The sequence below is a fragment of the Leptopilina heterotoma genome, unplaced genomic scaffold (assembly GCF_015476425.1).
Source record: "Leptopilina heterotoma isolate Lh14 unplaced genomic scaffold, ASM1547642v1 Lhet_57, whole genome shotgun sequence".
In the NCBI taxonomy this organism is placed as follows: Eukaryota; Metazoa; Arthropoda; class Insecta; order Hymenoptera; family Figitidae; genus Leptopilina; species Leptopilina heterotoma.
Window position 1 is genome coordinate 1,737,542 of NW_025111127.1, and position 24,870 is coordinate 1,762,411.

General features: G+C 31.6%; 1 protein-coding gene across 1 annotated transcript in view; it reads right to left on the reverse strand.

Annotated features, from left to right (window-relative positions):
* Positions 1-15,174: 15,174 nt before the first annotated feature.
* The window catches only part of LOC122508771 ((E3-independent) E2 ubiquitin-conjugating enzyme UBE2O), a 34,291-nt gene continuing 24,595 nt past the window's right edge, over positions 15,175-24,870 (reverse strand). The window contains exon 8 of the mRNA XM_043622304.1: positions 15,175-15,962. Coding sequence (XP_043478239.1) covers positions 15,604-15,962 — 359 coding nt within the window. The 3' untranslated portion in view covers positions 15,175-15,603. The remainder of the gene's footprint in view (positions 15,963-24,870) is intronic.

Genomic DNA, 24,870 nt, shown 5'->3' on the forward strand with positions numbered 1-24,870 from the left:
ACATCAGATTCGTAATCAGCGACCACGAAAACCCCTGAGCAACAAATTTCAATCAGATTTGAGCAATTTTGAAAAAGTTTGTCATCTTACGTAAAATAAGAAAAAATTTTTGTCCTTCAAGCGCCATTTTAAATTCAAAATCGAAAAAAATAAAATTTAGAAATGAATATTTTTCAAGTACAACTATCGGGAACACGTTTTTGATACTTTTTGTTCTATTTGAAAAGCGTTAAGACACAGAAAAAAATTCTTTTGAAAAAAATTACATTATAAAAACTTGACTTTTTTTTAGTATTTTTGAAAAAACAAGGGTTAAATATCATTTTTTGAAAATTTTGACCACACCATTCGAAAGAGCGACCCCAAAAATAGTAGGGTATGGACTTTTAAAAACTTTTATGGCTTTTTTCTACTAATTGTAAGAGATTGAATTTCATGTTGAAAAGTAGCACATCTCGTCGTTAAAGGGTTAATTTTATGTGTCGCGCATTTGTTTAACTTTTTCCTATTTTACTTCCTGTCGTTGTAAATCTAAATAAATCTTTTACTTCTTGCGCGCAAATGAAAGATAAAATATTCAAGACATCTTGTATTTTCTCCGATTTTGCAATAACTGCCCGAATTGGGAAAAAATCATTTTCAAATCAAGTATACATTTGAGCAGCCATTTTTAAAAGGCGATCACTGCGGGACACCATTAAGAATATGCTTAAAATTTCAGAAGTTGAATTCTTAAAAATCAAAAAGTTCAATTTATCATTTTAAATTTAAATTTAAACTTTAAATTCGTAATCAGCGACCCTAAAGACCCCCGAGTAACGAGTCCCAGTAAGAAACAAAAAATTGAAAAGGATTGAAATAATTCAAACTCTGTATGGTGTAGTAGAAATTATCCAATACTTTTGAATGCCATTTCTGTCCAATACTTTTCTATACCATGATAGGACCACGTTTCGTCTAAAAATGAATGCTATTCAATTCTGTTTGTAATTGTTAACAAAGACAAAATTTTTTTCTGAATGCTTTCCAATCCCATCCGAAATTATTACACGCTGTCATTACATCACTTTTCAATTTTTCATTGGAACCGCGTTTCTGCATGCATTCAAGCAATCTTCTGGATTTTTGTAATTTATAAGATACATACAGTGGCAGATTTTGTAAAAAGTGTTTGTGTTCAAAGAAAAACTTGCTGAAAAATTGATTGTTTACCAATTTTACGTCATTTAAACGAGTCAGGGCCGTTATTCTGTTAGCCAATAAATCATAATCTAAAAATTTTAGAGACCTTTAAACACTTTTAACCCACTTAACTGATAATTTAATAATTATTCCTTTTTAAAATAGCAAATAAAGTCATGAGTGCAGTTATTTGAAAGTAATTGAACATTCTATATGTCAACAATATTAGTATTATATTATTATACTACTGTCGCGGAATTCAGAAGATAGGACAGAAATGGTATTCAAAAGGATAGAATTTTTTTAATGCTTCTTAATCTTTGCTTTCTTACTGAGTATTCAAGAGGATTGATATCGTTACTTTTCATATTGCTCTCACTGGATAGAAAAGTATTGGACAGAAATGGCATTCAAAAGAATAGAATCTTTTTAATACTTTTCAATTTTTCGTTTCTTACTGGGGTTTCAATCAAATCCAACTATTTAAATTTGTCATCCATCATAATGGAGCCGCCATTTTGAATTTTGAAAAACCTACTTCAGATTGTCCAGCGGCGACCCCAAAAACCTCCGAGTAAAAAGTTTCAACTGATTTAATTGATGGGAAGGTCTTACACATTTTTTGTTCACTTTATAATATTTCAGTTCCGGAAGGGGTTAATAATAAGTGTTAAACATTAGGGGCATGGGTTAAAAATGAATCACGCATACGAATTTGTGGTGCTAAAACATTCTTGAACACGTATGCAAAGTGACATCTATGTGATACAAATAAATAAAAAAAAAATTTTTTTTCTTAAAAGTCAAAAGTTTTATGGATTTGCCCACTTGCTTGTATCTTATAATTTAAATTTTTACACTTTCTCAGTTAAAGGAGTTGATTTCAATTGTAGGGTAGCGGAATTGAACCAGTTGGTTCAATTTATTTTTTATAATGTTATCAATTTGTTTCATACGAGATCTTCGTATGATAAAGTTTTAAATTCTAAAGGTAAATTGACTGTTAACTAACTTGAATCTAAGGAACTTGTGTAGTGCCAGTGTAATTTATCTGATTTAATGCTCTTTCTCTGCCCTCACCTGCACCCCTAATTATGCTGTGAGATTAAAAACAGGCAGCTTATTACATCTTGCCTTTCACGTCTTGAAACAAACCATAACCTGGATTAATAAAATTTTTTATTCAATGGATGATTCTTAGTACGCCAGGTTGTATTTTGTCAAGCTGTTGTCATTGGCTAAAGGGATTTGGGTCTCAGATTGAATTATTAGACATTGCAATTAAAGAGATACTTTTTCAATCCTTGTGGTCTTTCGGATATGTGGGACGCGATGTCCTCCCAGTCTTTCTTCCTTGACGGAGAGTTCGTCCTTAGAACTTATGGTAGTTATATTGTTGAACTCGATAGAGCTTGTTTTTAAGCTTCGAAGAGCTTACTGATTAATCCGCAGCTTTCAATTTCACCAGGGATCCAAAGTTATCTTCTTTTACATATCCTCTTTTATTTAAAAAAAATTGTTGCTCAATGCAGATTTTTAAAGCGGCATATTACTCGTATTTCCTTTAAGGGGGTATTCTGGTGTTTCGGTTTCAAAAAATCGATTTTTTTTTTTTTGCATATTTCGGAAGTACTATATTTGGAGAATTCACTGTCTAAATATTAGCCCGAAATACCAAGTATTATGGAAGTAACATCTCATAGTCGAGATCAGGTTAGGACCGCACAGTGGGGAGAATCGTGAAAACATACCAAAAACATCAAAACATTCTTCGATTTACATAATGCTTGGTAGTCTTATGTTTTCCGGGTTGCTGATTACGAATCCGATGTCAGATTTTAAAAATTCAAAATGGCGGATCCAATATGGCGGCCGAAATTTTTAAAAATCGATCCAATTTGCCTGAAACTTGCAACTCGGGGGTTTTTGAGGTCGTTGATTACGAATATGATATCACTTTTCAAAAATTCAAAATGGCTGATCCAATATGGCGGCCGACATTTTTAAGAATCGATCTAATTTGTTTAAAAATTGTTATTCGGGGGTTTTCGGGGTCACCGATTACGAATCCGATGTCAGATTTTCAAAATTTTCAAAATTAAAAATAGCGGATCCAATATGGCGGTCGATTTTTTTAAAATTCGATTCAATTTGCTTAAAAATTATTAGTCGCGGGCTTTTGGGGTCGCTGATTACGAATCCGATGAATTTTTAAATTTTTCGGTCGCCATATTGGAAACGACATTTTGAATTTTTGAAAACTGATATCCTATTTGTAATCAGCGACCCCGAAAACCTCCGAGTAACAATTTGCAAGCCATTTAAATGATTTTTATTTTTCGTCCGTCATATTGGATCTGCCACTTTGAATTTCGAAAATTTTGAAATTTTGACACCAGATTCATCATCAGATACCCCGAATACCCATGAGTAAAAATTTTCAGGCAAATTGAATCGATTTTAAAAAAATCTTCCACCATATTGGATCCGCCATTTTGAATTTTTGAAAACTGATATCAAATTCGTAATTATCGACCCCGAAAACCCCCGAGTAACAATTTTCAAGCCCGTCTGAATGATTTTTATTTTTCGTCCGCCATATTGGATCGGCCATATTCGAAAATACTGAATAAGTAATTCGGACTAAATATTTCAGTTTTACCTGAAAGTCAATTACTACCAATTCCGTTTTGATATTTCGCTAACTTTTTAATTCTTTTGAAATCCGTAATATTCTGAAGTAAGTACGTTTAAAATCAAATATCTATAGTACAGTTGATATAGCTGCGCGAAATAGTTGTTTGGCTCCGGCATTGAAAATCGAAGGTTCAAATCTTCGGACCGTCAAATTTTTTTCTACATAAAATTTTAAAACGGAATTCATAAGAATTAAAATATTTTAATTCTTTTCAATTTCTCGCTTCTTACTGGGTGACTGAACATCGTATGACAATGGATAGGAAGAAAACGAGAAGTAGCAGAATTCGTCCAAGTTTTGGTGATAAAAAAAGAAACTTTCGCGGTAATCGATACACAACGGGAAAAAAAATTGAATTTGTCAGTACATCATCTCGCAAATTGAAAGATAGTGGTGATTTTGATGTAACGTACGATGACACTTTTAATTATAGTTTGTTGAGCTTCAGTTTAGTTTTTACAGCGCTGCAATCTTTAGTGAAGTGTAAATTGTGTGATGGTGACGTACAATTTCTTAAAAAATCTCCGCAGGGATTGGGATTTAAAGTAGTCGTGAAATGTTCTTGCCAGGAATCTACAATAAACTCATGCCCAATGGGTGTCCAAATCGGCACGAATGGTATGAATTACGCTAAAAAGTACAACGAGTTAAGAATTAGGAGGGCAGAAAAAAAAGCATCCGAAACATCGAAACAGGCCAGGTCTTCGCGAAGAGCGGATAGAGTCGCTGAAAATGATGCCTATGAAGAAACTGAAGGCCTGCTTTACGCACCAGGGATTGCCGATTAATGTAAGTATAAATTAAAAAAAAACTACAACCAAAATTTCTATTTTAAATTTCAGAAATGAAATTTTCGTCCGCCATTTTGAATTTTTTAAAACTAACACCGGATTCGTAATCAGCGATCTCCAAAACCCCTGAGTAACGAGTTTCATGTAAATCCGATGAATTTCTCAAAAGTGTCCGCCATATTGGATCCGCCATTTTAAATATTTTAAAACTAACATTTAATTCGTAACCAGCGACCCCGAATACCCCCGAGTAACGAGTTTTAGGTGAATCTAATAATTTTTAAATTTTTTCGTCCGCCATATTTGATCCGCCATTTTGAATTTTTAAAAACTAACACCGGATTCGTAACCAGCGACCTCGAAAACCCCCGAGTAACAAGCTTTAGGTGAATCTAATGATTTTTAAATTTTTTCGTCCGCCATATTGGATCCGCCATTTTGAATTTTTAAAAAATAACACCAGATTCGTAATCAGCGACCTCGAAAACCCCCCGAGTAACAAGCTTTAGGTGAATCTAATTATTTTAAAATTTTATCGTCCGCCATATTGGATCCGCCATTTTGAATTTTTAAAAACTATCACCGGATTCGTAATCAGCGACCTCGAAAACCCCCGAGTAACGAGTTTCAAGCGAATTTAACCATTTTTGAAAATGGTTTATAGTTGATTAATCAACTATAAATTAATTAATTAATTACTATTGTTTAACTTTAAACGCGTTTTTTTCGAAATGACATTTTTTATAGCTGCGGTGGTGATTAAAAAAAATCTATCCGTCCGATTGCTCTAATTTTTTTACAGCTTATTCTACACAACCATGGCTATGGCCCGTACTGGAATCACGTACTTTTAATAACAACTTTGTTTTATTTTTAACTTTTTGTCAATAAAAAACAGAATATTTTCGAACCTTTTTGTTTATAAGTCCGCCATTTTGTTATTTTTTAACAAAAATGTTTCATTCTAGTACGGGCCATAGCCACCGGCATATAGAACAATAATCAATTTGATTTTTTTGTTTCAGATGACGTCATCGGATGTCATCATCACCGCAGGCCACGTATATAAATATTTTATTGTTAAATTAATTGTTTAATAATTAATAAAAAATTTAATAAAAGTATTAAAAAAAAATTTTTTTCAACAGTTGTTAACATAAATGAAAAGTTAGAAAAGTATTTAATCGGATTATATTTTATGTTGTATTAAAAAAAAAATCTTGAAATAACCTTCCAAAACAGGGCCGAACACCAGAATACCCCCTTAATAAAAAAAAGTTCATTTTTCTCCGTGACACTACTAGCACTCGCTGTAACCTGGAAGATGTGTATCTTTTCCATATTTTAACCGCTTGTCCAGCCTGCGAATATTTGTTACAAAATCTTCTATAGGATTTGTCTCCTAATCTTTCCTCTATTGAGAATTGGTTGAATGTTTTATCTTCTGATAATCGAGCGTTAATCAAACGTTTCGTGAGATGTCTCATCTCTATTCTCGACGACCCTTTGTATGTCTCGGAATAACAGAAATATGTATTTTATTTATACTTACTTTTTGCGTGGCTCCCTTGCAGACACTGTTCATGTCATAAACAAGTGTAATAAATAAATAAAATGACCCACAAACATTACTTCTGAAAATTTATTCATTTTTAGTATTCAAGGAATTTTTAATTTGTGATTTGCCTTTAATCCTGATTAGAATGTATATTCGTACAATTCGTTTGTTAATTTAATTTGTTTATAACATTAACAAATGATATATTATATCATTATATACATATTAGAATGTATATTCGTACAATTCGTTTGTTAATTTAATTTGTTTATAACATTAACAAATGATATAGTACAAAAATATTCATAAGAAATGTTATTGGTAAAGCAATTGTGAGACAAATGGAAAAATCAGTGAGAAAAGCAGGCGCAATGCGCCTACATCTTAGGGTTTCGTGGCCTAAAAGGATAAAAAGAATAAATAAAAATTAAAACCAATCTTAACCCCAACGGAAATGATTAATTATTAATATACAGCAAATTACCACACAAATTGAGAATTTTTACTTTCACTCAACATCTAGTAGTTTCTTTGGTTATCATAGAAACCGTTTCTATGAGCACCCGTCCACGTTTCGACTGTTTGACTGATTCTTATTGCTTAATGTACTATTTATAATAAATGAGAATCGAATTGACAGTGTTATATTCTGTGGGTTTTTTTAAGTAGGTGTCCCTTTAAAGACAACGCAGCGCCCTAAGCGGTCGCCAGAATCGCCCGATCCTTAAGCCGGTTATATGTCTCAATACTTCAAAAAACTATTGTAATTTTTATTAACAACAAATTATATAAAGAACAAAAAAGTTACGGACATGTAACATTTGTTACATAGAAGTGGATCATGATTTATTTTCTTCTGAAATTAAAACACTTTTGAAATAATAAAACTTCATTTTTTAACTTTTAAAGCACGAAATAATATTATTGACATCTTAAAAGTGAATCTGATCATTATAGAAATTAAATGTAATATTTTAAACATAATTATATCTAGTTCACTTTACATACAAGGCATTTACATTTCACTCCTTTTTAAAGGCTTTGCCTTATTTTTTCATTCTCAATATAATTTTTTATCATCTCTCATACAAGTTTAAACCTCCCTTTCATGTATATTCTTCCTATTTTTAAGCTTACAAACAATAATTTGTCTTTATATTTATAATATTATAAATGCGCTTTCTTTAATACAAATCGTCGCTTTAATGCACTTTCGCGGTAAAAACCATGTTTACTTTTTCTTCTAATTTATACACTTTCTTTAGTTTCAAACATGACTGCTGCATGCACATTCTTATCCTTATAAATCATTTACAATCAGGACCAGTTGAAAGCGATTCATTGGCCTTTGGACAGAATGTTAATAGGAAATAAATTATTATTCATTTCTAATTAACGTTGTCTAGTTTACAAAAATTAAAAATTAATTAGGTCATAAAATTTATTTTAATTTAGCTCCCCAACTTATGCACTTCTGGGATTTTCTTCATTCTCAAATAATGTTTCAAAGTAAATTCTTTAAATATTTAACAATATAATCCTCTAGACTATAGTTTAGCAATCAATAATTATGATTTAGAATTTTTCAATTGAATTTAAAATGTTAATTTCCAAATTGCAATTTTTATTTTGGATTGCAATGTATAGTTTGTAAATACTATTAAACTTCTTTTTTTTAATAAAAAAAGTTTCAAAAATGTACTGACATTAAAATGATGATAGCATCATATAATATTAAGTTTGTTATTAAGAAGTTTTAATCTAAACGAATAACATTGTCTAGTAATTATAAAAATTAATGTAAAAAGTTTTTAATTTATTTAACTCCAAGTTTTTACCATGTAGTGACAAAATATTGTTTAGCGTTATGAAATGTAGATGTAAAATTATAAAATATTATTCAACTACTACAAAGTATATTTATTTTAAAACGTTGAGCAATAATCAGTCACTTCTGGCAAAACCTCTTTATCATACAAGTCTCTAAAAGGAACAAATTTCTTGAATACAAATACAATGTATTTAATAAATTTTAATTAAATTGTTAAGTAAATTGTTATGTATATAAACTTGACAATTATTAGGTATGTATCAATTTTCGAGAGTATTAATAAACATTAATATACTTTTTAAAAAATACACGAAGAGAAATATGTTACGATTAACGCTCGAGACTTTCTCTTTCGCTTTTCGCATAGACTTCTTTACCTAATTTTGCAAAGGCCGGTGCTAAAATTGCACAGCTTGTGCTACAAACCTACGTAACATCAGCATAGATTTCTTGCATCTTACACATGGTAGTATCTATGCGTTTTTAGTAGGTCTGTTCATACGCTGAGAGCAACAGATTTCTCACAGTGTAGTATTTTCTCAATTAGAAAATTACGAATTCTGAAGCGATGTTTAAAAAGAAATAAAATAAACTAAGCAATATAAAAATAAATAAAAAGATTTAATGTAACGTAATAATAATAATTGAAAGAGTCAATGTTTTTGTCTTCGACTCTGTTTCCTTTTTTTCTAATTGCATTCACAGTGATAAAAGTATAAATTTCTTAATTAGATGAAAAGGACGACTAAAATATGAAATAAAATTAATACCGTACATAACAATAACCTAAAGATTCCAATACAAAACATAGAATAAAAATTGTGATTGCAAGGAAGAAAATGAAATGATTAATGAATGATAAATAAATGGTTTAAGGGGAGGTTCTCATTGCAAAGGCCAAAATAAACACAAACTTTGACAATTTTTTGCAAAGAGCGGCTATGACTTAGCGATGTAGTTCTTTTTTCTAAATAAAGATACATTCTTGAACTTTCAAAACATATATTTCATTTTTAAAAAAATGCAAAATGGCGGCCAATATGGCGCATCTAGAAAATAATGTTTTTTTAAATATGGAAAACGGTGGGCATTCTACACTGCGCAATTTTTAGTCTAAAACAAAAACTCAAAATTTTTTATAAAGATGACATCCTAAAGAATAGGTTATACCTATAAAATAGTTAAAAAGTTAACAAAATGACAAAATGGCGGACACATTTTTAAAAAAACTGCGTTTTTGCATTATTTTTCTATATTTGACCTCTTGTAAAAATCTCTATTGTTAACAATTTTACCATATTATAGGTATAACCCCAGTAGAATTTAGTTACCTTTAATTAGCCGCAAACCCGAAGTTGATTGACTAAATAGTTTAGACGCTACGATGCCCACCAGTTTGAAAAATCTTGTTTCGAGAAAAACGCGTTTAAAGTTTGAGAAACATTTTTGTGCAATAATTAAATTCTTTCCAATTCTTTGTTCAATTTGCGTATTTGATAAATATCTATAGGTATTTAGGGTCACTCTTTACGATTCTGAGGTCAGATTTGCAAAATTTTTAAAAATCGATTCGATTTGCCTGACATTTGTTATTCAGTGCTCGGGACGCCGGTGAGTTCAAGACTCCATAAGAACGAAAATATTCTTCGGATCAAAAAATCGCTATACACACATATTCTACATATATATAGCTTTCAAAAAATACAATAAAAAAGAAATAAATTTTTTTGATTCCCGCAATGAGAACCTCCCCTTAATACTGTATAAGTACAGGAAAATTAAATAAACAAATATTCGAAATAAAAACAAAGATTATTAAAAAATAAAATAGAATAAAAATTAAAAATGAACTATTCAATCTAATCAATATCACTGTTGTCATTTATCTATCTATATATCTATCTATTTAACTATATACTTATCAATCTATTTATTGCTCTATTTATCTATCTATCTACATATTTATTTCTCTATCTATCAATCTATCTATCTATCTATAATTTCTATGTGCCTATCTCAGTTGTCCTCGAGGAAAACCTAGTAATCGAATTTTCCGTAAGATCGAAGATGACTTAGGCTATAAAAAATCCCGATTTTGCGGCAAATGCAGCTATTAGGTTTTTACTTTGAACAGCAACATCTATCTATCTTTCTATTTTTTAGGAGCCTCCAAAAATGCGTTACGCATCCCCTTGGTGGTGATGTTTATGTAACTACTTATCTGCCTATCTTTCACCTATTCATATATTTACCATCTCCATCTGTCTACCTTGGCAAATCCACAGAACTAAACGATTTGAAAATATTACATCCCAAGTATCACGTTGTATTACATGAATGTTACAGTGATATTTAATATTTAATATTATATTCAATATTTAAGGAATGTTAAAATGTCTGACTCTTGATAGATTTTTCTATTTATTTTTGTTGGTTACTTGTTCTATAATTTCTCTCGCAAATAATGTGTTTTCATTTACGAGCCACTGATATAATTGTAAAAATAATTTTTATAAAATCCTAGTGCAATATTAATCACGCTACCCTGGAACTAATTTTAACCCTCAACTTTTGCTTCCCTTCCAAAAATCTTGTTGCATCTTCTTCGAAGTATATCACTAAACATTTTCCAAAAAAAGTTTCAAAATCCGTCGGGCGCTTTTTTTTAATTTCATATTTAGTGTTTTTAGCGACGAATTTAAAATAACTTGTTCAAAAAAATATATAGAAACATAATTTTACATGAAATTTTCCGTAGAATCGAAATATGACATTAGCTTTTGAAAGTCAATTGAATAAATTTTAAATTTTTTCCGCCATATTGGATCCGTCATTTTGAATTTTTGAAAACTAACATCGAATTCGTAATTGGCAACCCTAAAAACCCATGAGTAACAAAATTTAGACGAATTCAATAACATTTTGGTATTTTGAAATATAGTGACAAAAACTTTCAAATTTTACTTCATATTTGACGCCATATTCGGTCCGCCATCTTGAAATTTTAAATTGTACACTGAGAAAAAAGAATGATCAAATTTACTATGAAGAGTGTCAAACTTGAAAAAGTTGACACTCTTCTGTTTGGATCTTAACCTGAGGAGTGTTAAATTTACATTCCTCATAATAAGTTTAATTATCATTAATTTTCCATTTTTCTCCATGTACTTTACGTTTCTTGAAAGTATACAATTTTTATGCAATTTCCTTTTTTCAATATTGATAATTTTTTTTACCCATAAAACGTGTGTGAATAAAATTCAATTCTTAATCATAGGTGCATAAAAATTGTATACTTTTAACCCTTGTGTCTATACCCAATAAATTCTACATTGTATCACACCCGGAGTACCCACTAAAGCGATAAATTTATAAAAAATAATCTGCCGGTCAGATCCAGGGATTTTTCGTCTCAGGGCTTCAGATCTTCATTATTTATATTAAATAATAGCAATTTATTCATTAAAAAAACTTTTTTTATAAATAAATAAAAAATTAATTTAAAGTATGGATATACTGTGTCTGCACTCCGGGTGCCTGAAACAAATTATTTAAAAATTCATTAGATTCACTTGAAATTTGTTACTCAGGGATTTTTTGAGGCTCTGATTACGAATATGATGCTAGTTTTTAAAAATTCAAAATAGCAGATCCAATGGCGGATGACATTTTTAAAATTTTATCAAATTCACTTGAAACTTAATACTCAGGGGTTTCTGGAGTCACTGATTACGAATATTATGTCAGTTTTTAAAAATTCAAAAAAGTAGAAGATTAGAAAACGCCATATTGGATCTGTCATTTTGAATTTTGTAAAATTAACATCAGATTCGTAATCAGCAACCCCAAAAACCCCCAAGTATAAAGTTTTAAGTGAATCTAATGAAATTTTAAAAATGTCCACCGTATTGGATACGCCATTTTGAATATTTAAAAACTGTTATCATAATCGTAATCAGAGACCCCAAAAATCGCCGAGTAACAAATTTCAAGTAAATCTAATGAATTTGTAAATAATTTGTCTCAGGTACAACCTGGAGTGCAGTAACTGCTAATTTTTTATTTATTCATAAAAAAAATAATTTTTTCTAATGAAGAAATTGCTTTTATTTAACATAAGTAACGTTGGTCTGGAGCGCTGAGACGAAATTTTAATATTTATTTGACTAAAATGAAAAAATGTGTAGTCGTGGGTACCCGGGTATGAACACAAGGGTTAAGAAATGTAAAGTAGAATTAAAATTTTCAAGATGGCGGACCAAATATGGCATCAAATATGAAGTGAAATTTGAAAGTTTTGGTCACTATATTACAAAATACCAAAATGTTATTGAATTCGACTAAATTTTGTTACTCGGGGGTTTTTGGAGTCGCTAATTACGAATTCGATGTTAGCGCATTCAAAAATTCAATTTACCTTCGAAAGCTATTGTCATATTTCGATTCTACGGAAAATTTCATTCAAAATTATGTTTTTGTATAATTTTTTGAAGAAGTTATTTTAAATTTTGTCGATAAAATCACTTAACTTTAAATTAAAGAAAAACGCCCGACGGATTTTGAAATTTTTTTTGGAAAATGTTCAGTGATATACCCCGAACAAGTTGTAACAAGAATTTTTGAAGCAATTTGAGGGTTGAAATTTTGCTCCAGGGTGCCGTGCATAATGCATAATGGCATTTGAGCCATTATGACTTCACAGTTTTACAATACAACATTTTCCGGTATCTGGTTAATGGATTTTTGAATAATTTTTAATGAAAGTTGTTGGAAAATGTTTATAATAATAAAGATTACGTCTGTAATCAGTAGACAAATATATCGTGAGCAATGCATAGTCTCTATATGGGGCATTCTCCGTGAAATTTTAACTCAAAATTTTTTTTTGATTGAAACAATTTTTTTCGAATTCTATATGAAAAATAAGTAAATACGTGTATTTTTATTTTTTTATTTGATCAAAATTATGAAAGTTATGGTTTTTTTTAGATTTAACGTTTTCAGATGCAGAGGACTTTTGAAACACTTTTTTCTCTGTTATACCAAAAGATAAAAAATTATATAATATATGGAAATTATTTATTTTTTCATGAATATTTCAAATATGTAATAAAAAATAACATTAATAAAGCGAAAACATTAGATAAATTAAAATTTCGTCTAAAATGTGACTTTTCTCAAAAGCGAAGTAATTGATTTTCGATTTTTTTCTTTCATTACAACCACTGACAAATAAAGAAATTTTTTCCACTTATGCTAAAGTGGTGTTCTTTAGGGTTCAAATTATATTTAAAATTATGTCAGTCGTTACACAGATTTTAGAGAAGGAAATTGAAAAATTAACCACAAAACATTCGTTTTCTTTTGTTTTTGAAGGTTAATTTTTTAAAAAGTGTAAAAGTCGAATAATATTCTGTGCAACGACTGACATATTTTTAAATATAATTTGAACCCTAAGGAACACCACTTTGGCATAAGTGGGAAAAATTTCTTTATTTGTCAGTGGTTGTAATGAAAGAAAAAAATCGAAAATCAATTACTTCGCTTTTGAGAAAAGTCACATTTTAGACGAAATTTTAATTTATTTAATGTTTTCGCTTTATTAATGTTATTTTTTATTACATATTTGAAATATTCATGAAAAAATAAATAATGTCCATATATTATATAATTTTTTATCTTTTGGTATAACAGAGAAAAAAGTGTTTCAAAAGTCCTCTGCATCTGAAAACGTTAAATCTAAAAAAAACCATAACTTTCATAATTTTGATCAAATAAAAAAATAAAAATACACGTATTTACTTATTTTTCATATAGAATTTGAAAAAAATTGTTTCAATCAAAAAAAAATTTTGAGTGAAAATTTCACGGAGAATGCCCCATATACAGCTTTTCTTTATTTTCCTATTTTGAGTTCTGTGATGATAATCAGGTAATACACCGTGCTACTTGGGTATTTATTTTCTCCCTTTTCTACCATTCATGAATAATACTGTTTTCAGTACAGAACAAAATCATGTAAAACCCTTTGTAGTGCCTACAAAGTTAATATTTATCAAATAGTCTGTCCTCAAACGTATCTAATTTTTTTGACACTGAAAAGTAAATTTTTTTGTGGAAGCTTAAAAATTGCAACTTCTGCAAAAAAAGGACCACCCTATTATAAATACATGTAATTACTTATATAATTAAATTCATTTTTGAATAATAATTAAAGGTAATTGTCAAAAATTTGAAAAGAATTAAATGCACTTTTCAGTAACAAAAAATAAATCTTTTTCATATTGTACTTTCAGCGGAAATTTAATTCCATTTTTTAATGAACTTATTTCTTTTGAAGAAATAAATAAATTAAGACATTGTAAAACTGCGTTTCCTTAAAAATAAATACAATTTATAGCGATATAGAAACATAACTCTGCACCTGCAAACGTGAATAACTTTAAATTTAAATTGTATTTATATTATTAAATCGTTTGGTTTCGTGGATAGATACCACCTCTCCTGTTCTTACAAATTGAAAAACGCTTATCTAATGGCGCCTTCATTCCCATGAATTTTCAAACATTATGAACATGAACGAACATGAATGTCATGAAATGAAAAATTTTATAAATGAAAAAACTGTATTTTGAATGAATTTATAATAGATCGATGAAAAAGCATCACAAAATACATTCAAGAATTCATGAGTTTAGAGGCTGTGAGGAATGAACAAAAATTCAAAAATTTCATTTTCAAGACTCACTCAACTATGTATATATTTACTTATATCTATTATTTATTTATATATCTATGAATAACTAATAACTTTAAACTCTTTCTTGATAGGTCAATCTGTATAACGAATTTTTCTAGTCTACGCCCTATAACTTCTAAAGCCACTTGAATAGAATTTTTCATATCTTTCTCCATAATATGTTAATAATGGATGGCATAAAAAGTTCAGTGTAATCGAAATATAAGCATAAGACTTGAAAATCACGCGACACTCTGCATTATTTTAAAATGCGTTTATAAGTTACTTACTATTATTGTTAATCTTAATACTCGTTGCTATTGTAAATTTGCGAGGAGAAAAGGATGGGGGAGGATTATAAGAAAGTTGTCGCACTTATTCGACTAGCAATTGTTTTTCAATGATAATTACAAGAAATTAAATGCACATGGTGTTTTCGGCGTTGATTTAGGTTACAAAATAAATATTGCTAAACTTGTTACTTTTACCAACAAACGGTCAAAGCAGACTTGAATTTACATAATAAATCGTTTTCAGTATCTTTTGTTTTCTTTTTACTCTATTTTTAAGCAATACTTTCGTTTCATGTGATTTACAACTCAAAGTTCCATTTCTTTAAATTAATTAAATTAATTTGTGTTAATTTAATTAAATGTTTGAAAATAAGTTTCTTAAAATTTGATATATTTTAAATGTACGTGAATAAGAATTGAAAAATTGTTATATTACAGTTAATTTAATATGTAATATTAAAATGAACGCCAAATTATTTTCGCATAGTAGGTGCTTAAATTTACCTTGAGGCTAGCTAGAATTTTGCTTAGATGAATTTTTTTTCGTCTCGTTCGTAATAGACGTTAGACTACCCGTAGATGAAAGAGAATCTACAACATCTGCTTGCTGTTGAATGTATGACGTCAAGTGAGAATCAGTTTCTTCCATCTCACTCCTATTATAAAAATCAGTGTTTGTCGATTGATTTTGCGGAGAATTTTCATTTTCTTGAGTAAAAATAAGAGAATCATCCACTTCTGGTAGGTTAGGTAATTTGACTACATCTTCTTTTATAAGAGTACGTTTAAATGTTACTAAAGTTTTCCTAAGAGTGATGCAGAAACCTCTCGAAGCCGGTATCAGAGGGAATTCAGGCAAAATTGATTCATCTGAAATAGAACAAAAAAATTTTAAAACAAGCAAATATTATTAAATAAACAAGGCAAAAAAAACTCTAATGCAGTGGTATTTAAATTTATATGTAAGTTCGATTGTAAGAATCAGTAAAATAAAGAGAGAGTCAAGTTTCTTTAGTTTTCTACAAATCAAGTTACAACTTGTAAAAACACTTCTTTTCTATTTTATCGTAAATGTTACATAAACGTACACTGAGAGAAAAAATCCGCCGTTTCAGCGGTAAAGTGATGCTATTTTAGCAGGAGTTGCACCGCCAAGCGAAAACTGCTGTTTTAGCATGGAAACACTGCAGTTTTAGCATTATAAAACTGTAGAAATAGCAGGAAAGTCATGCTGAAACTGCAGTGTTCACACAGTCGTCTTTGCATGCCATAGTGTTTCTCAACACTGCTGAACACTGTCAAATTTGCATGAGTAGACGGCGACACTTTGGCGGTTTTTTCTCTCAGTGTATGGAATAGCATAAAGCTGTTTCAGTGTTTTGCGGCCAGTGTGTTCTCCTACGGATGCTTGGTTTGGGCCCTCTGTCATTTGGAAATAATTGAAAGGGTTCAGCTCGAGTTTTTAAAAGGTCTGTTTTTTCTTTCGACTTGTATCCCGAATTTCGCGATTAGGTTTAAGGCGTACTTGCGTTTGCGAAGGCAAAAAATGGGTCCTACTTTTTTTTCACAGTCACTTTATTTAAAATATTAAAAACAATTTTTGCACCTTAAAGTACAATATAAAAACTACACGGAAAAAAATACTAGGCTAAAAACACATGAGCGTCTGTTGTGTATATTGCACGCACACTACCATGCGTGATTAGCTTGGAATCCATCCTATTTTCGCATGGTGCTGTGGCAAAAGTCACAAAAGCCATGCATTTTTAGTAAACTCCTGTGTGATATTTGCAAAATGGGCTCATGTAAAAATCGAACCAATAGACTCCATGCATTATTAGGCTGATTTTTTTTTCCGTGTACAAAAAGAAAAAATTGTTTAGTTTTTTAACTGTTATTTACGATTCGTAGAGGGCGACAAAAATGGCGATCTCTAATTTGTAAGAGTTTGCAGTGCCCCCCATAGAGCCGCTCCTGGCAGTCTAAAATAAAAAAAACAAAATTTATTCCTTGGTAAACATTAATGCCTAGTGGACGTATGTGATGAAATTGAAAAAATTTAAAAAAACGAAAATGACGTCCTTTTAACCCTTTAACCCTTTGCGGCATAGTGGTAACCCAGATTACCAGCTTTTATATTGTGAAAATATCTGTTTATATACAGTCTTTTTGAAGTAAAATTCAAAAATCTTTGTTTATTAATAATCAAAACATTGTTAAATGTCGAAAAATTGATAGCGAATGAGGTTACGTGAAATTATAAACAACTATAAATAAATAAATTAAAGAACAAAAAAATTTTTTTTTAAATTCAATCGACATTGATTGAAAGTCTTCACTCGGGGGTTTTTGGGATCGCTGATTACGAATCTGAAGTCCGTTTCCCAAAATTCAAAATGGCGAATCCAATATGGCGGACATATTTTTTAAAAAGTGATTTGATTTGCTTGAAAATAGTTACTTGGGGGTTTTCGGGGTCGCTGATTACGAATCTGAAGTCCGTTTCCCAAAATTCAAAATGGCGAATCCAATATGGCGGACATATTTTTTAAAAAGTGATTTGATTTGCTTGAAAATAGTTACTTGGGGGTTTTCGGGGTCGCTGATCACGAATCTGAAGTCCGTTCTTAAAAATTCAAGATGGCAGATCCAATATGGCGGACGAATTTTTTAGAATTGATCGAAATCGCTTGAAAGTCGTTACTCGGGGGTTTTCGGGGTCGCTGATTACAAATCTGAAGTCCGTTTCCCAAAATTCAAAATGGCGAATCCAATATGGCGGACATATTTTTTAAAAAGTGATTTGATTTGCTTGAAAATAGTTACTTGGGGGTTTTCGGGGTCGCTGATCACGACTCTGAAGTCCGTTCTTAAAAATTCAAGATGGCGGATCCAATATGGCGGACGAATTTTTTAGAATTGATCGAAATCGCTTGAAAGTCGTTACTCGGGGGTTTTCGAGCTCGCTGATTACGAATCTGAAATTACTTTCAATAAATAAACATTAAATTATTAAATAATTGTACCGTCGGCATTTGCGTTACCTGATGTACACCGCGGGGAGGTTGCACGATCGGGATTTGTACATCGTTTAGCCCTGAAAAGGGCAGTTTGGTAAATACTGTTCAAAACTTTATAATAATCAAATTGAGCTGTTTATTTCCTAATAAAATTAACTAATTAATTAAAATCAGCGGATTTTAATTGCTATTATAAAGTTTTGATGTGTCTTGCTTTGAACAATTAAATTTTATTTTCAGCAGTGGTAAGCAGCGAAGCAATTCGCTTTCAGTAAAATTCATTTGCTTTAGTCCAGTTAGTATTTTAGTTTCTTTGAACTTTTAACAGTGTTTTGTTTATTGTTTGTTATAATCAACGTAAATATGCGTTTAGTCAAATATTGCTGATTTATAACTTGTCTTTTTTGTGCTTGTCATTTGTTTCGTCAAACTATGGATAGTATTTTGTTTATTGTTTGTTACCATCACCGTAGGTATGCGGTCAGTCAAATAATGCTGAATTAGAACTTGTCTTTTTTACGCTACGTTTAGTAGATGAATTGGTAGGACACAAACTACCAAGTTCAACTAGGAAGAAACGTAAATTAAGTACAATCTCTTCTTACAAACCAAAAGTGTCAGAGGAAAAAAGAAAAAGTCAATCAGCTCATATGCCTAAAATTATCGCTTGACCTAGACGCTGCGCTCATTGCAGTACTAAAGCCGACCAAAAGCGAACATCATGGATGTGTAAAACTTGCAATGTACCAGTCTGCCTGTTTCCCACAAGAAATTGCTTCGCTGCTTACCACTGCTGAAAAAAAAATTCACTTGTTCAAAGCAAGAGACATCAAAAACTTTATTATAGCAATTAAAATCCGCTAATTTTAATTAATTAGTTAATTTTATTAGGAAATAAACAGCTCAATTTGATTATTATAAAGTTTTGAACAGTATTTACCAAACTGCCCTTTTCAGGGCTAAACGATGTACAAATCCCGATCGTGCAACCTCCCCGCGGTGTACATTGGGTAACGAAAATGCCGACGGTACAATTATTTAATAATTTAACGTTTATTTATTGAAAGTAATTTCAGATTCGTAATCAGCGACCCCGAAAACCCCCGAGTAACGACTTTCAAGCTATTTCGATCAATTCTAAAAAAAATTCGTCCGCCATATTGGATCCACCATTTTGAATTTTGGAAAAGACTTCAGATTCGTAATTAGCGACCCCAAAAACCCCCGAGTAACTATTTTCAAGCGATTTCGATCAATTCTAAAAAAAATTCGTCCGCCATATTGGATCCGCCATCTTGAATTTTGAAAAACGGACTTCAGATTCGTGAACAGCGACCCCGATAACCCCCGAGTAACGACTTTCAAGCTATTTCGATCAATTCTAAAAAAATTCGTCCGCCATATTGGATCCGCCATCTTGAATTTTGGAAAACGGACTTCAGATTCGTAATCAGCGACCCTGAAAACCCTTATAAGCATTTGTGATTTTTAAATTAATGTTATAATGTTATACATGCCGCAAAGGGTTAAGGCCCGACTTTTTTTAAGTGATGCGATTTTCGTCATACTCTGTACTTAAGGGTTTTTGAGGTCGCTGATTACGAATCTGATGTTAGTTTTTCAAAATTCAAAATGGCGGACGACTTTTTTAAGTTAGTCGCAAGGCTTTAGCCCACGAGATCGATTTGGACCTTTCTCTGCAATCCATCAGCACCAAATTCTTGCCTGAAACGTTAGAGAGGATCATCTCGATCCGCAGAAGGGCTTTGATTCCGAAAGAGTTATCCGGGCTGGTCGAATTTGTCTTCTTTGGCGTTTCCATTCCTGACTCGATCCTCATTTCTAGAGCCATCTTCAAATTCATCTTATGTGTTCCTCCCCCTAAGCGCTGTCATAAGTGCCAACGATTGACGCATTTCTCTTGCGAATTCTGCGAGGACCCCCATGAGCAGAAAAAATGCCCTAAACGCAATCACACTTCACACTGTTCTAACTGCTCGGGCAAACATACCGCCTCTGCACATGAGTATTCCATTTACAAATTTGAACGAAAATGGAGAGAATTTCTTATTGAATATTGAGTATTCTCAGACCTGGATACCAAATCATCTGGGACAGAGGTAAATCACATAGGTGTAGTTTAAGACTCCCCCACCGAAATTGCAAGTATACTTCTTCACCCCGAGTTAACAACTCCCCTTCATCTTAATCTCAAGTCTCTAACTCATCTTCTAACGCGGATAATAATCACTCTATTGACAGAGGGTCTGCAATCGATCTCAGTGTTGAACTACGCATGAAAGCTAAATCTAATGTTGTTATTTTTGGATTATCTGAAGCTGCATCCAACGATACCTTCGACCCTGTTCAGGATAATAAATCCGTTAATGATCTGCTATTTGCCATTCTTACTGAAGATCAATTTGTTCAATTGAATAGTTTATAGTACATTATGCAACAAGGGAGGTAAGTTCGAGTTTATGTAACGAGCACAATATTGAAAAACGAGTCGTAGCACGAGCGAAGCGAGTGCGAAGACGAGTTTTTCAATATTGTGCTCAGTCATAAACGAGGTTACCTCCCTTGTTGCATACTTTACTTTATACAACAAAGACGTATTATGGTTACTCTATGCTACATGAACCGGTGCATGCTAAGTTCTCCCATATAACCCAGCTGGTCAATAAAGTAACCATTATTGCCCTAGGGAGATAAAGGGTAATTTATTGACCTGTGAGCGGTCAATAATGTACCCTTTATCTCCCTAGGGCTATAATGGTTACTTTATTGACTGCTGGGTTATAAGGGGGAACTTAGTACGCGCCTGTACAGGTAGATAAAGTGGCCATAATACGCCTGAGTTGTATAAAATAATTTAAAATTGAGATTGCCGCTTTGATTCTTACATCGGAGAGAAATGTACGCCAACAGTTGAAATCGTCACCACTTTACAAAAAAAATATTTTAGCAATAGACCGGACACACAAACAAGAAGACGACTACACTGCAAAAAGAAGTATCTTAATTTAAGATGTTTTGGTAGTCATTTCTAAGATGTTTTGGTAGACACTTTTTAGTTACTTGAAACATCTTAATTTAAGATGTTAAAAGTATCTTCGTACACATTTTCTGTGTATTTTTGGGGCAAAAAGTTTTTGAGGTTAACTATGGGCTCTTATGGAAAACACTTTATGTATCTTAGTTTTTAGTAACTTACACTTATGGCGCATCTTACGATTCTCAAGTAACTATTATCGCTAAACATCTTATTGCAACAGAAACATTTTAATTTAAGATACTTTAAAGAACTTACCAAAGTATCTTACTTTTCTAAGACGGAAGAAATATCTTCATCACTGCTAAAACGTATAAAGCATCTTAAATATCAGTAAGATGCTTTAGAAAACATCTTATTTTAAGATGTAAGATACCATTTTTCCATCTTACATCTTATTTTAAGATATCAAAAAAGACACCTATTTTTGCAGTGTATCTGAAATTTAAGTTTTCTCTCCAGAATCGAATCGACCAAGGATAAACCAATCTAAAAATTCTGCACATCAATGAGATTCCGAAAATCGTCATTACGACACCTTGAACTCCACATACATTCATGAAGACTCTTTAAATATTTCTTACCAAAATGTTCGGGGTTTAATTTCAAAATTTTCTACTGTTATTTCTTTTCAAGATTTTAATTTGTACAATTTATTTGCTTTCTCAGAGACATTATTCAACAAAGTCATTAATACAGAACCAATTTTCCCTGCTGAATTATTTAATGTTTATCGTAATGAAAGGAATGATCGTCGTGGTGGGGGTGTACTATTATCAATTTCAAAATCTATCAGATCTATTACATTAAATATTTTACTAGATGCTTCTTTGCGCCGATTGGTGAATTTTGTCTCGGTAAAAATACAACTACCTCATTAAAAATCTTTAATTATTATTCTTACATATATATATATTCTCCAGCATTAAAAATTCTCCAGCATCTGTTACGCACTTCAGACAATTTATGATTCTTCTATTGAAAAATTAATTACAGATTTTTAAAACTATCTCTTATGCTCAATCTACAACAGTCAATTTTTTCAATAATGTTTTGGATCTCGTTTCTTTTATTTCCCATATCCGTGTCTGAAGCTTTTCACCCACTTGTTCCTCCTGACAAATATCACCCCCCCCCTTTTAATCAACTTCCCAAAAACTTTAAACACCTCACTCCCCCAATTTAGCCCCTCCCGTATCTTCTGAAATTCCTTGCTTTAATTTTCAAAGCGGCGACTACCTTGCACTCTACAATGATTTCTTGTCAATTATTTATTTGACCGCAGACTGCGATTCTAGTAACGACATACAATAAATGACCAAAATTACTAACTTCATTTACAGTCACTATTACATTCTAATCGTAAATCCTTTTGGCGAAATATGAATACATCTAAAACTACAACTAGAATCCCTCTAACCATGACCTTTAATGACTCCACTATTGACTGTTTCAAAAATATAGTTGAACAGTTCGACTCTTATTACGCATCCGTCTATAACTCGTCCTCTCTACCTTTTTCTACCACACCGCATGACAGTTTACAACCGCCTAGCCTGGCTCATCCTTGAACCTCCTTTTTGATAACATTGTCGTTGTAAAAGCAATTAAATCTCTCAAACTATCTCCCCAGCACGTGGAACACAGGTGCTGTGGAGAACAATAAAAGCATTATCCTCTAGATCGGAATCAAGGTACACTAACATCACCACAGACCCTACACATTCTGACATGACTAAATTCAAAAATGACCTTATTAGAGAGGATTCTTCTTCTTCTTAGAGAGGATATACCACCCACAGATTTGCAAGGCGGAAAATACTGACTTACCTTGGTAAGTCAGTATTTTCCGTAAAAGTCAGTAAATTTTTTTCAGGTCCGTAAAAGTCAGTAATTTTATGTGAAAGTCCGTAAATTCTACTTTTCGACGGTAGAAAAAGAAGTTTCAGAAAAAAATCAAGATTGATAACAGAATTTTTTTAAAAATAATTTTTTAAACTCTCTTGATGTTTACTAGCGCTTTCGTTGACCATTTTCCTGTCAAATTCTCTGCCATTTCATACTTCTGTTACTTTTTCTTCCCAATTTTCAATTAATTATATTTTTTCTTTTGTACTTGTTCATATTATATTTGTCGTGTAAATATTTTCCTCTGAGTTATTCTTTTTCTTTCTATTTTAAATACCATATGCGATTTTTATTATAATAAATATAGGGGAGACTGGGGCTAAATGTTAAATTTTGCATAAATTATTTTTTAGACAATAAATCCGCTTAGATGCAAATATGTATAGATCAATATTGTAATTGCCTAAAAAATATTTATTACATTATAATGTAATACATCTTTTTACAACTTAAAAACACAAAAAATGTAAAAAAAGTTTTTAGAAAAATTCCGTCTACAAGACGATTTTGTTGCTTGCGATTATGTGATGATTGGTCAGTAATTTCTAGTCTTAAGTCAGTAAAGTCAGTATTTTTAAAGGTTTATTTCGCTTCGCGCCCTGGATTTGGAGTTCCTACACTACATCACACATTTACACGGAAGATTTCTCCTCTTTCACAAAAAATTAATTTGACGCTGTCCTAACATCTTGCAAACCTGACTCTGCTCCGGGACAGGATAGAATCACTGGTGAAGTAATTAAAAAACTAGGTTCTATTTCTTTGGAGTTTCTTCTTTTAATATATGTATAATAGAATGTTATTATTTTCATCCTTCCCGGAGGACTGGCAGGAGACTATGGTCATTCCAATTTCTAAACCTGGTGGAAGGGGATTTCGTCCTATTGCCCTCACATCCGTCTTCTGCAAAATATTCGAGGGGTTAGTCCAGCGGAGGTTGGAGCATGAAGTTGAGACATCTCGAGCTATTCCTAAATACCAGTTTGGCTTTAGGAGGGAGAGATCCTCAATAGACTGTGTGTCCACCTTTGAGGCTGACATTCTGGGAGGTTTTGCGGAATCCGCTCACACTTTAGCCATTTCAATTGATATTAGGGGGGCCTTCAACAACGTACGACCGTCAATTTTGCATAGACAACTAATCGCTCTAAATATAAATCCATATTTTATTAATTTTATTACTTTTTTAACAACAAAAAGATGGATCACCTTCTGAAATGGCCCAGACAGAAAACTCTGTGGTATCTTTCTCCATTATTATTTAACATCTACCTCAGAAAAATCAGAAATATACTAGCAATCAATTTTAGATATGTTATGTATGCGGATGACTTATATGTAAAATTTATTGACCCCGTCTTGGTTGCTGAAGAGGCCACTGCGGTTTTAAATACCCTCAGTACCTGGCTTGAAAATCTGGGCCTTGAGATTTTACCTAGCAAAAACTTCTGCTGCGTGTTCTCAAGGTCTAGAACTCAATTTAATAATCTGTGGGTTTACGTTGGGGATACACTCGTAAAATGTGAACACTCACTAAAGTTGCTGGGAATAATTATGGACAGAAAATTGAATTGGTTACCACATATAAGATACATAGCAAACAAAGCTACAAGGGCTTTGGGAATCCTTAAAATCATGACCAGAACAACCTGGGGAACTAATCCAACTTTAGCGTTAATGGTATATAAGGGTTTAATTCGCGCGATTTTAGACTGGAGCTCACCCTTATCTGCTGACTCTACAAAAACAAATTTAAAAATTTTAGACAGAGTTTAAAATGCTTCCCTCAATATGG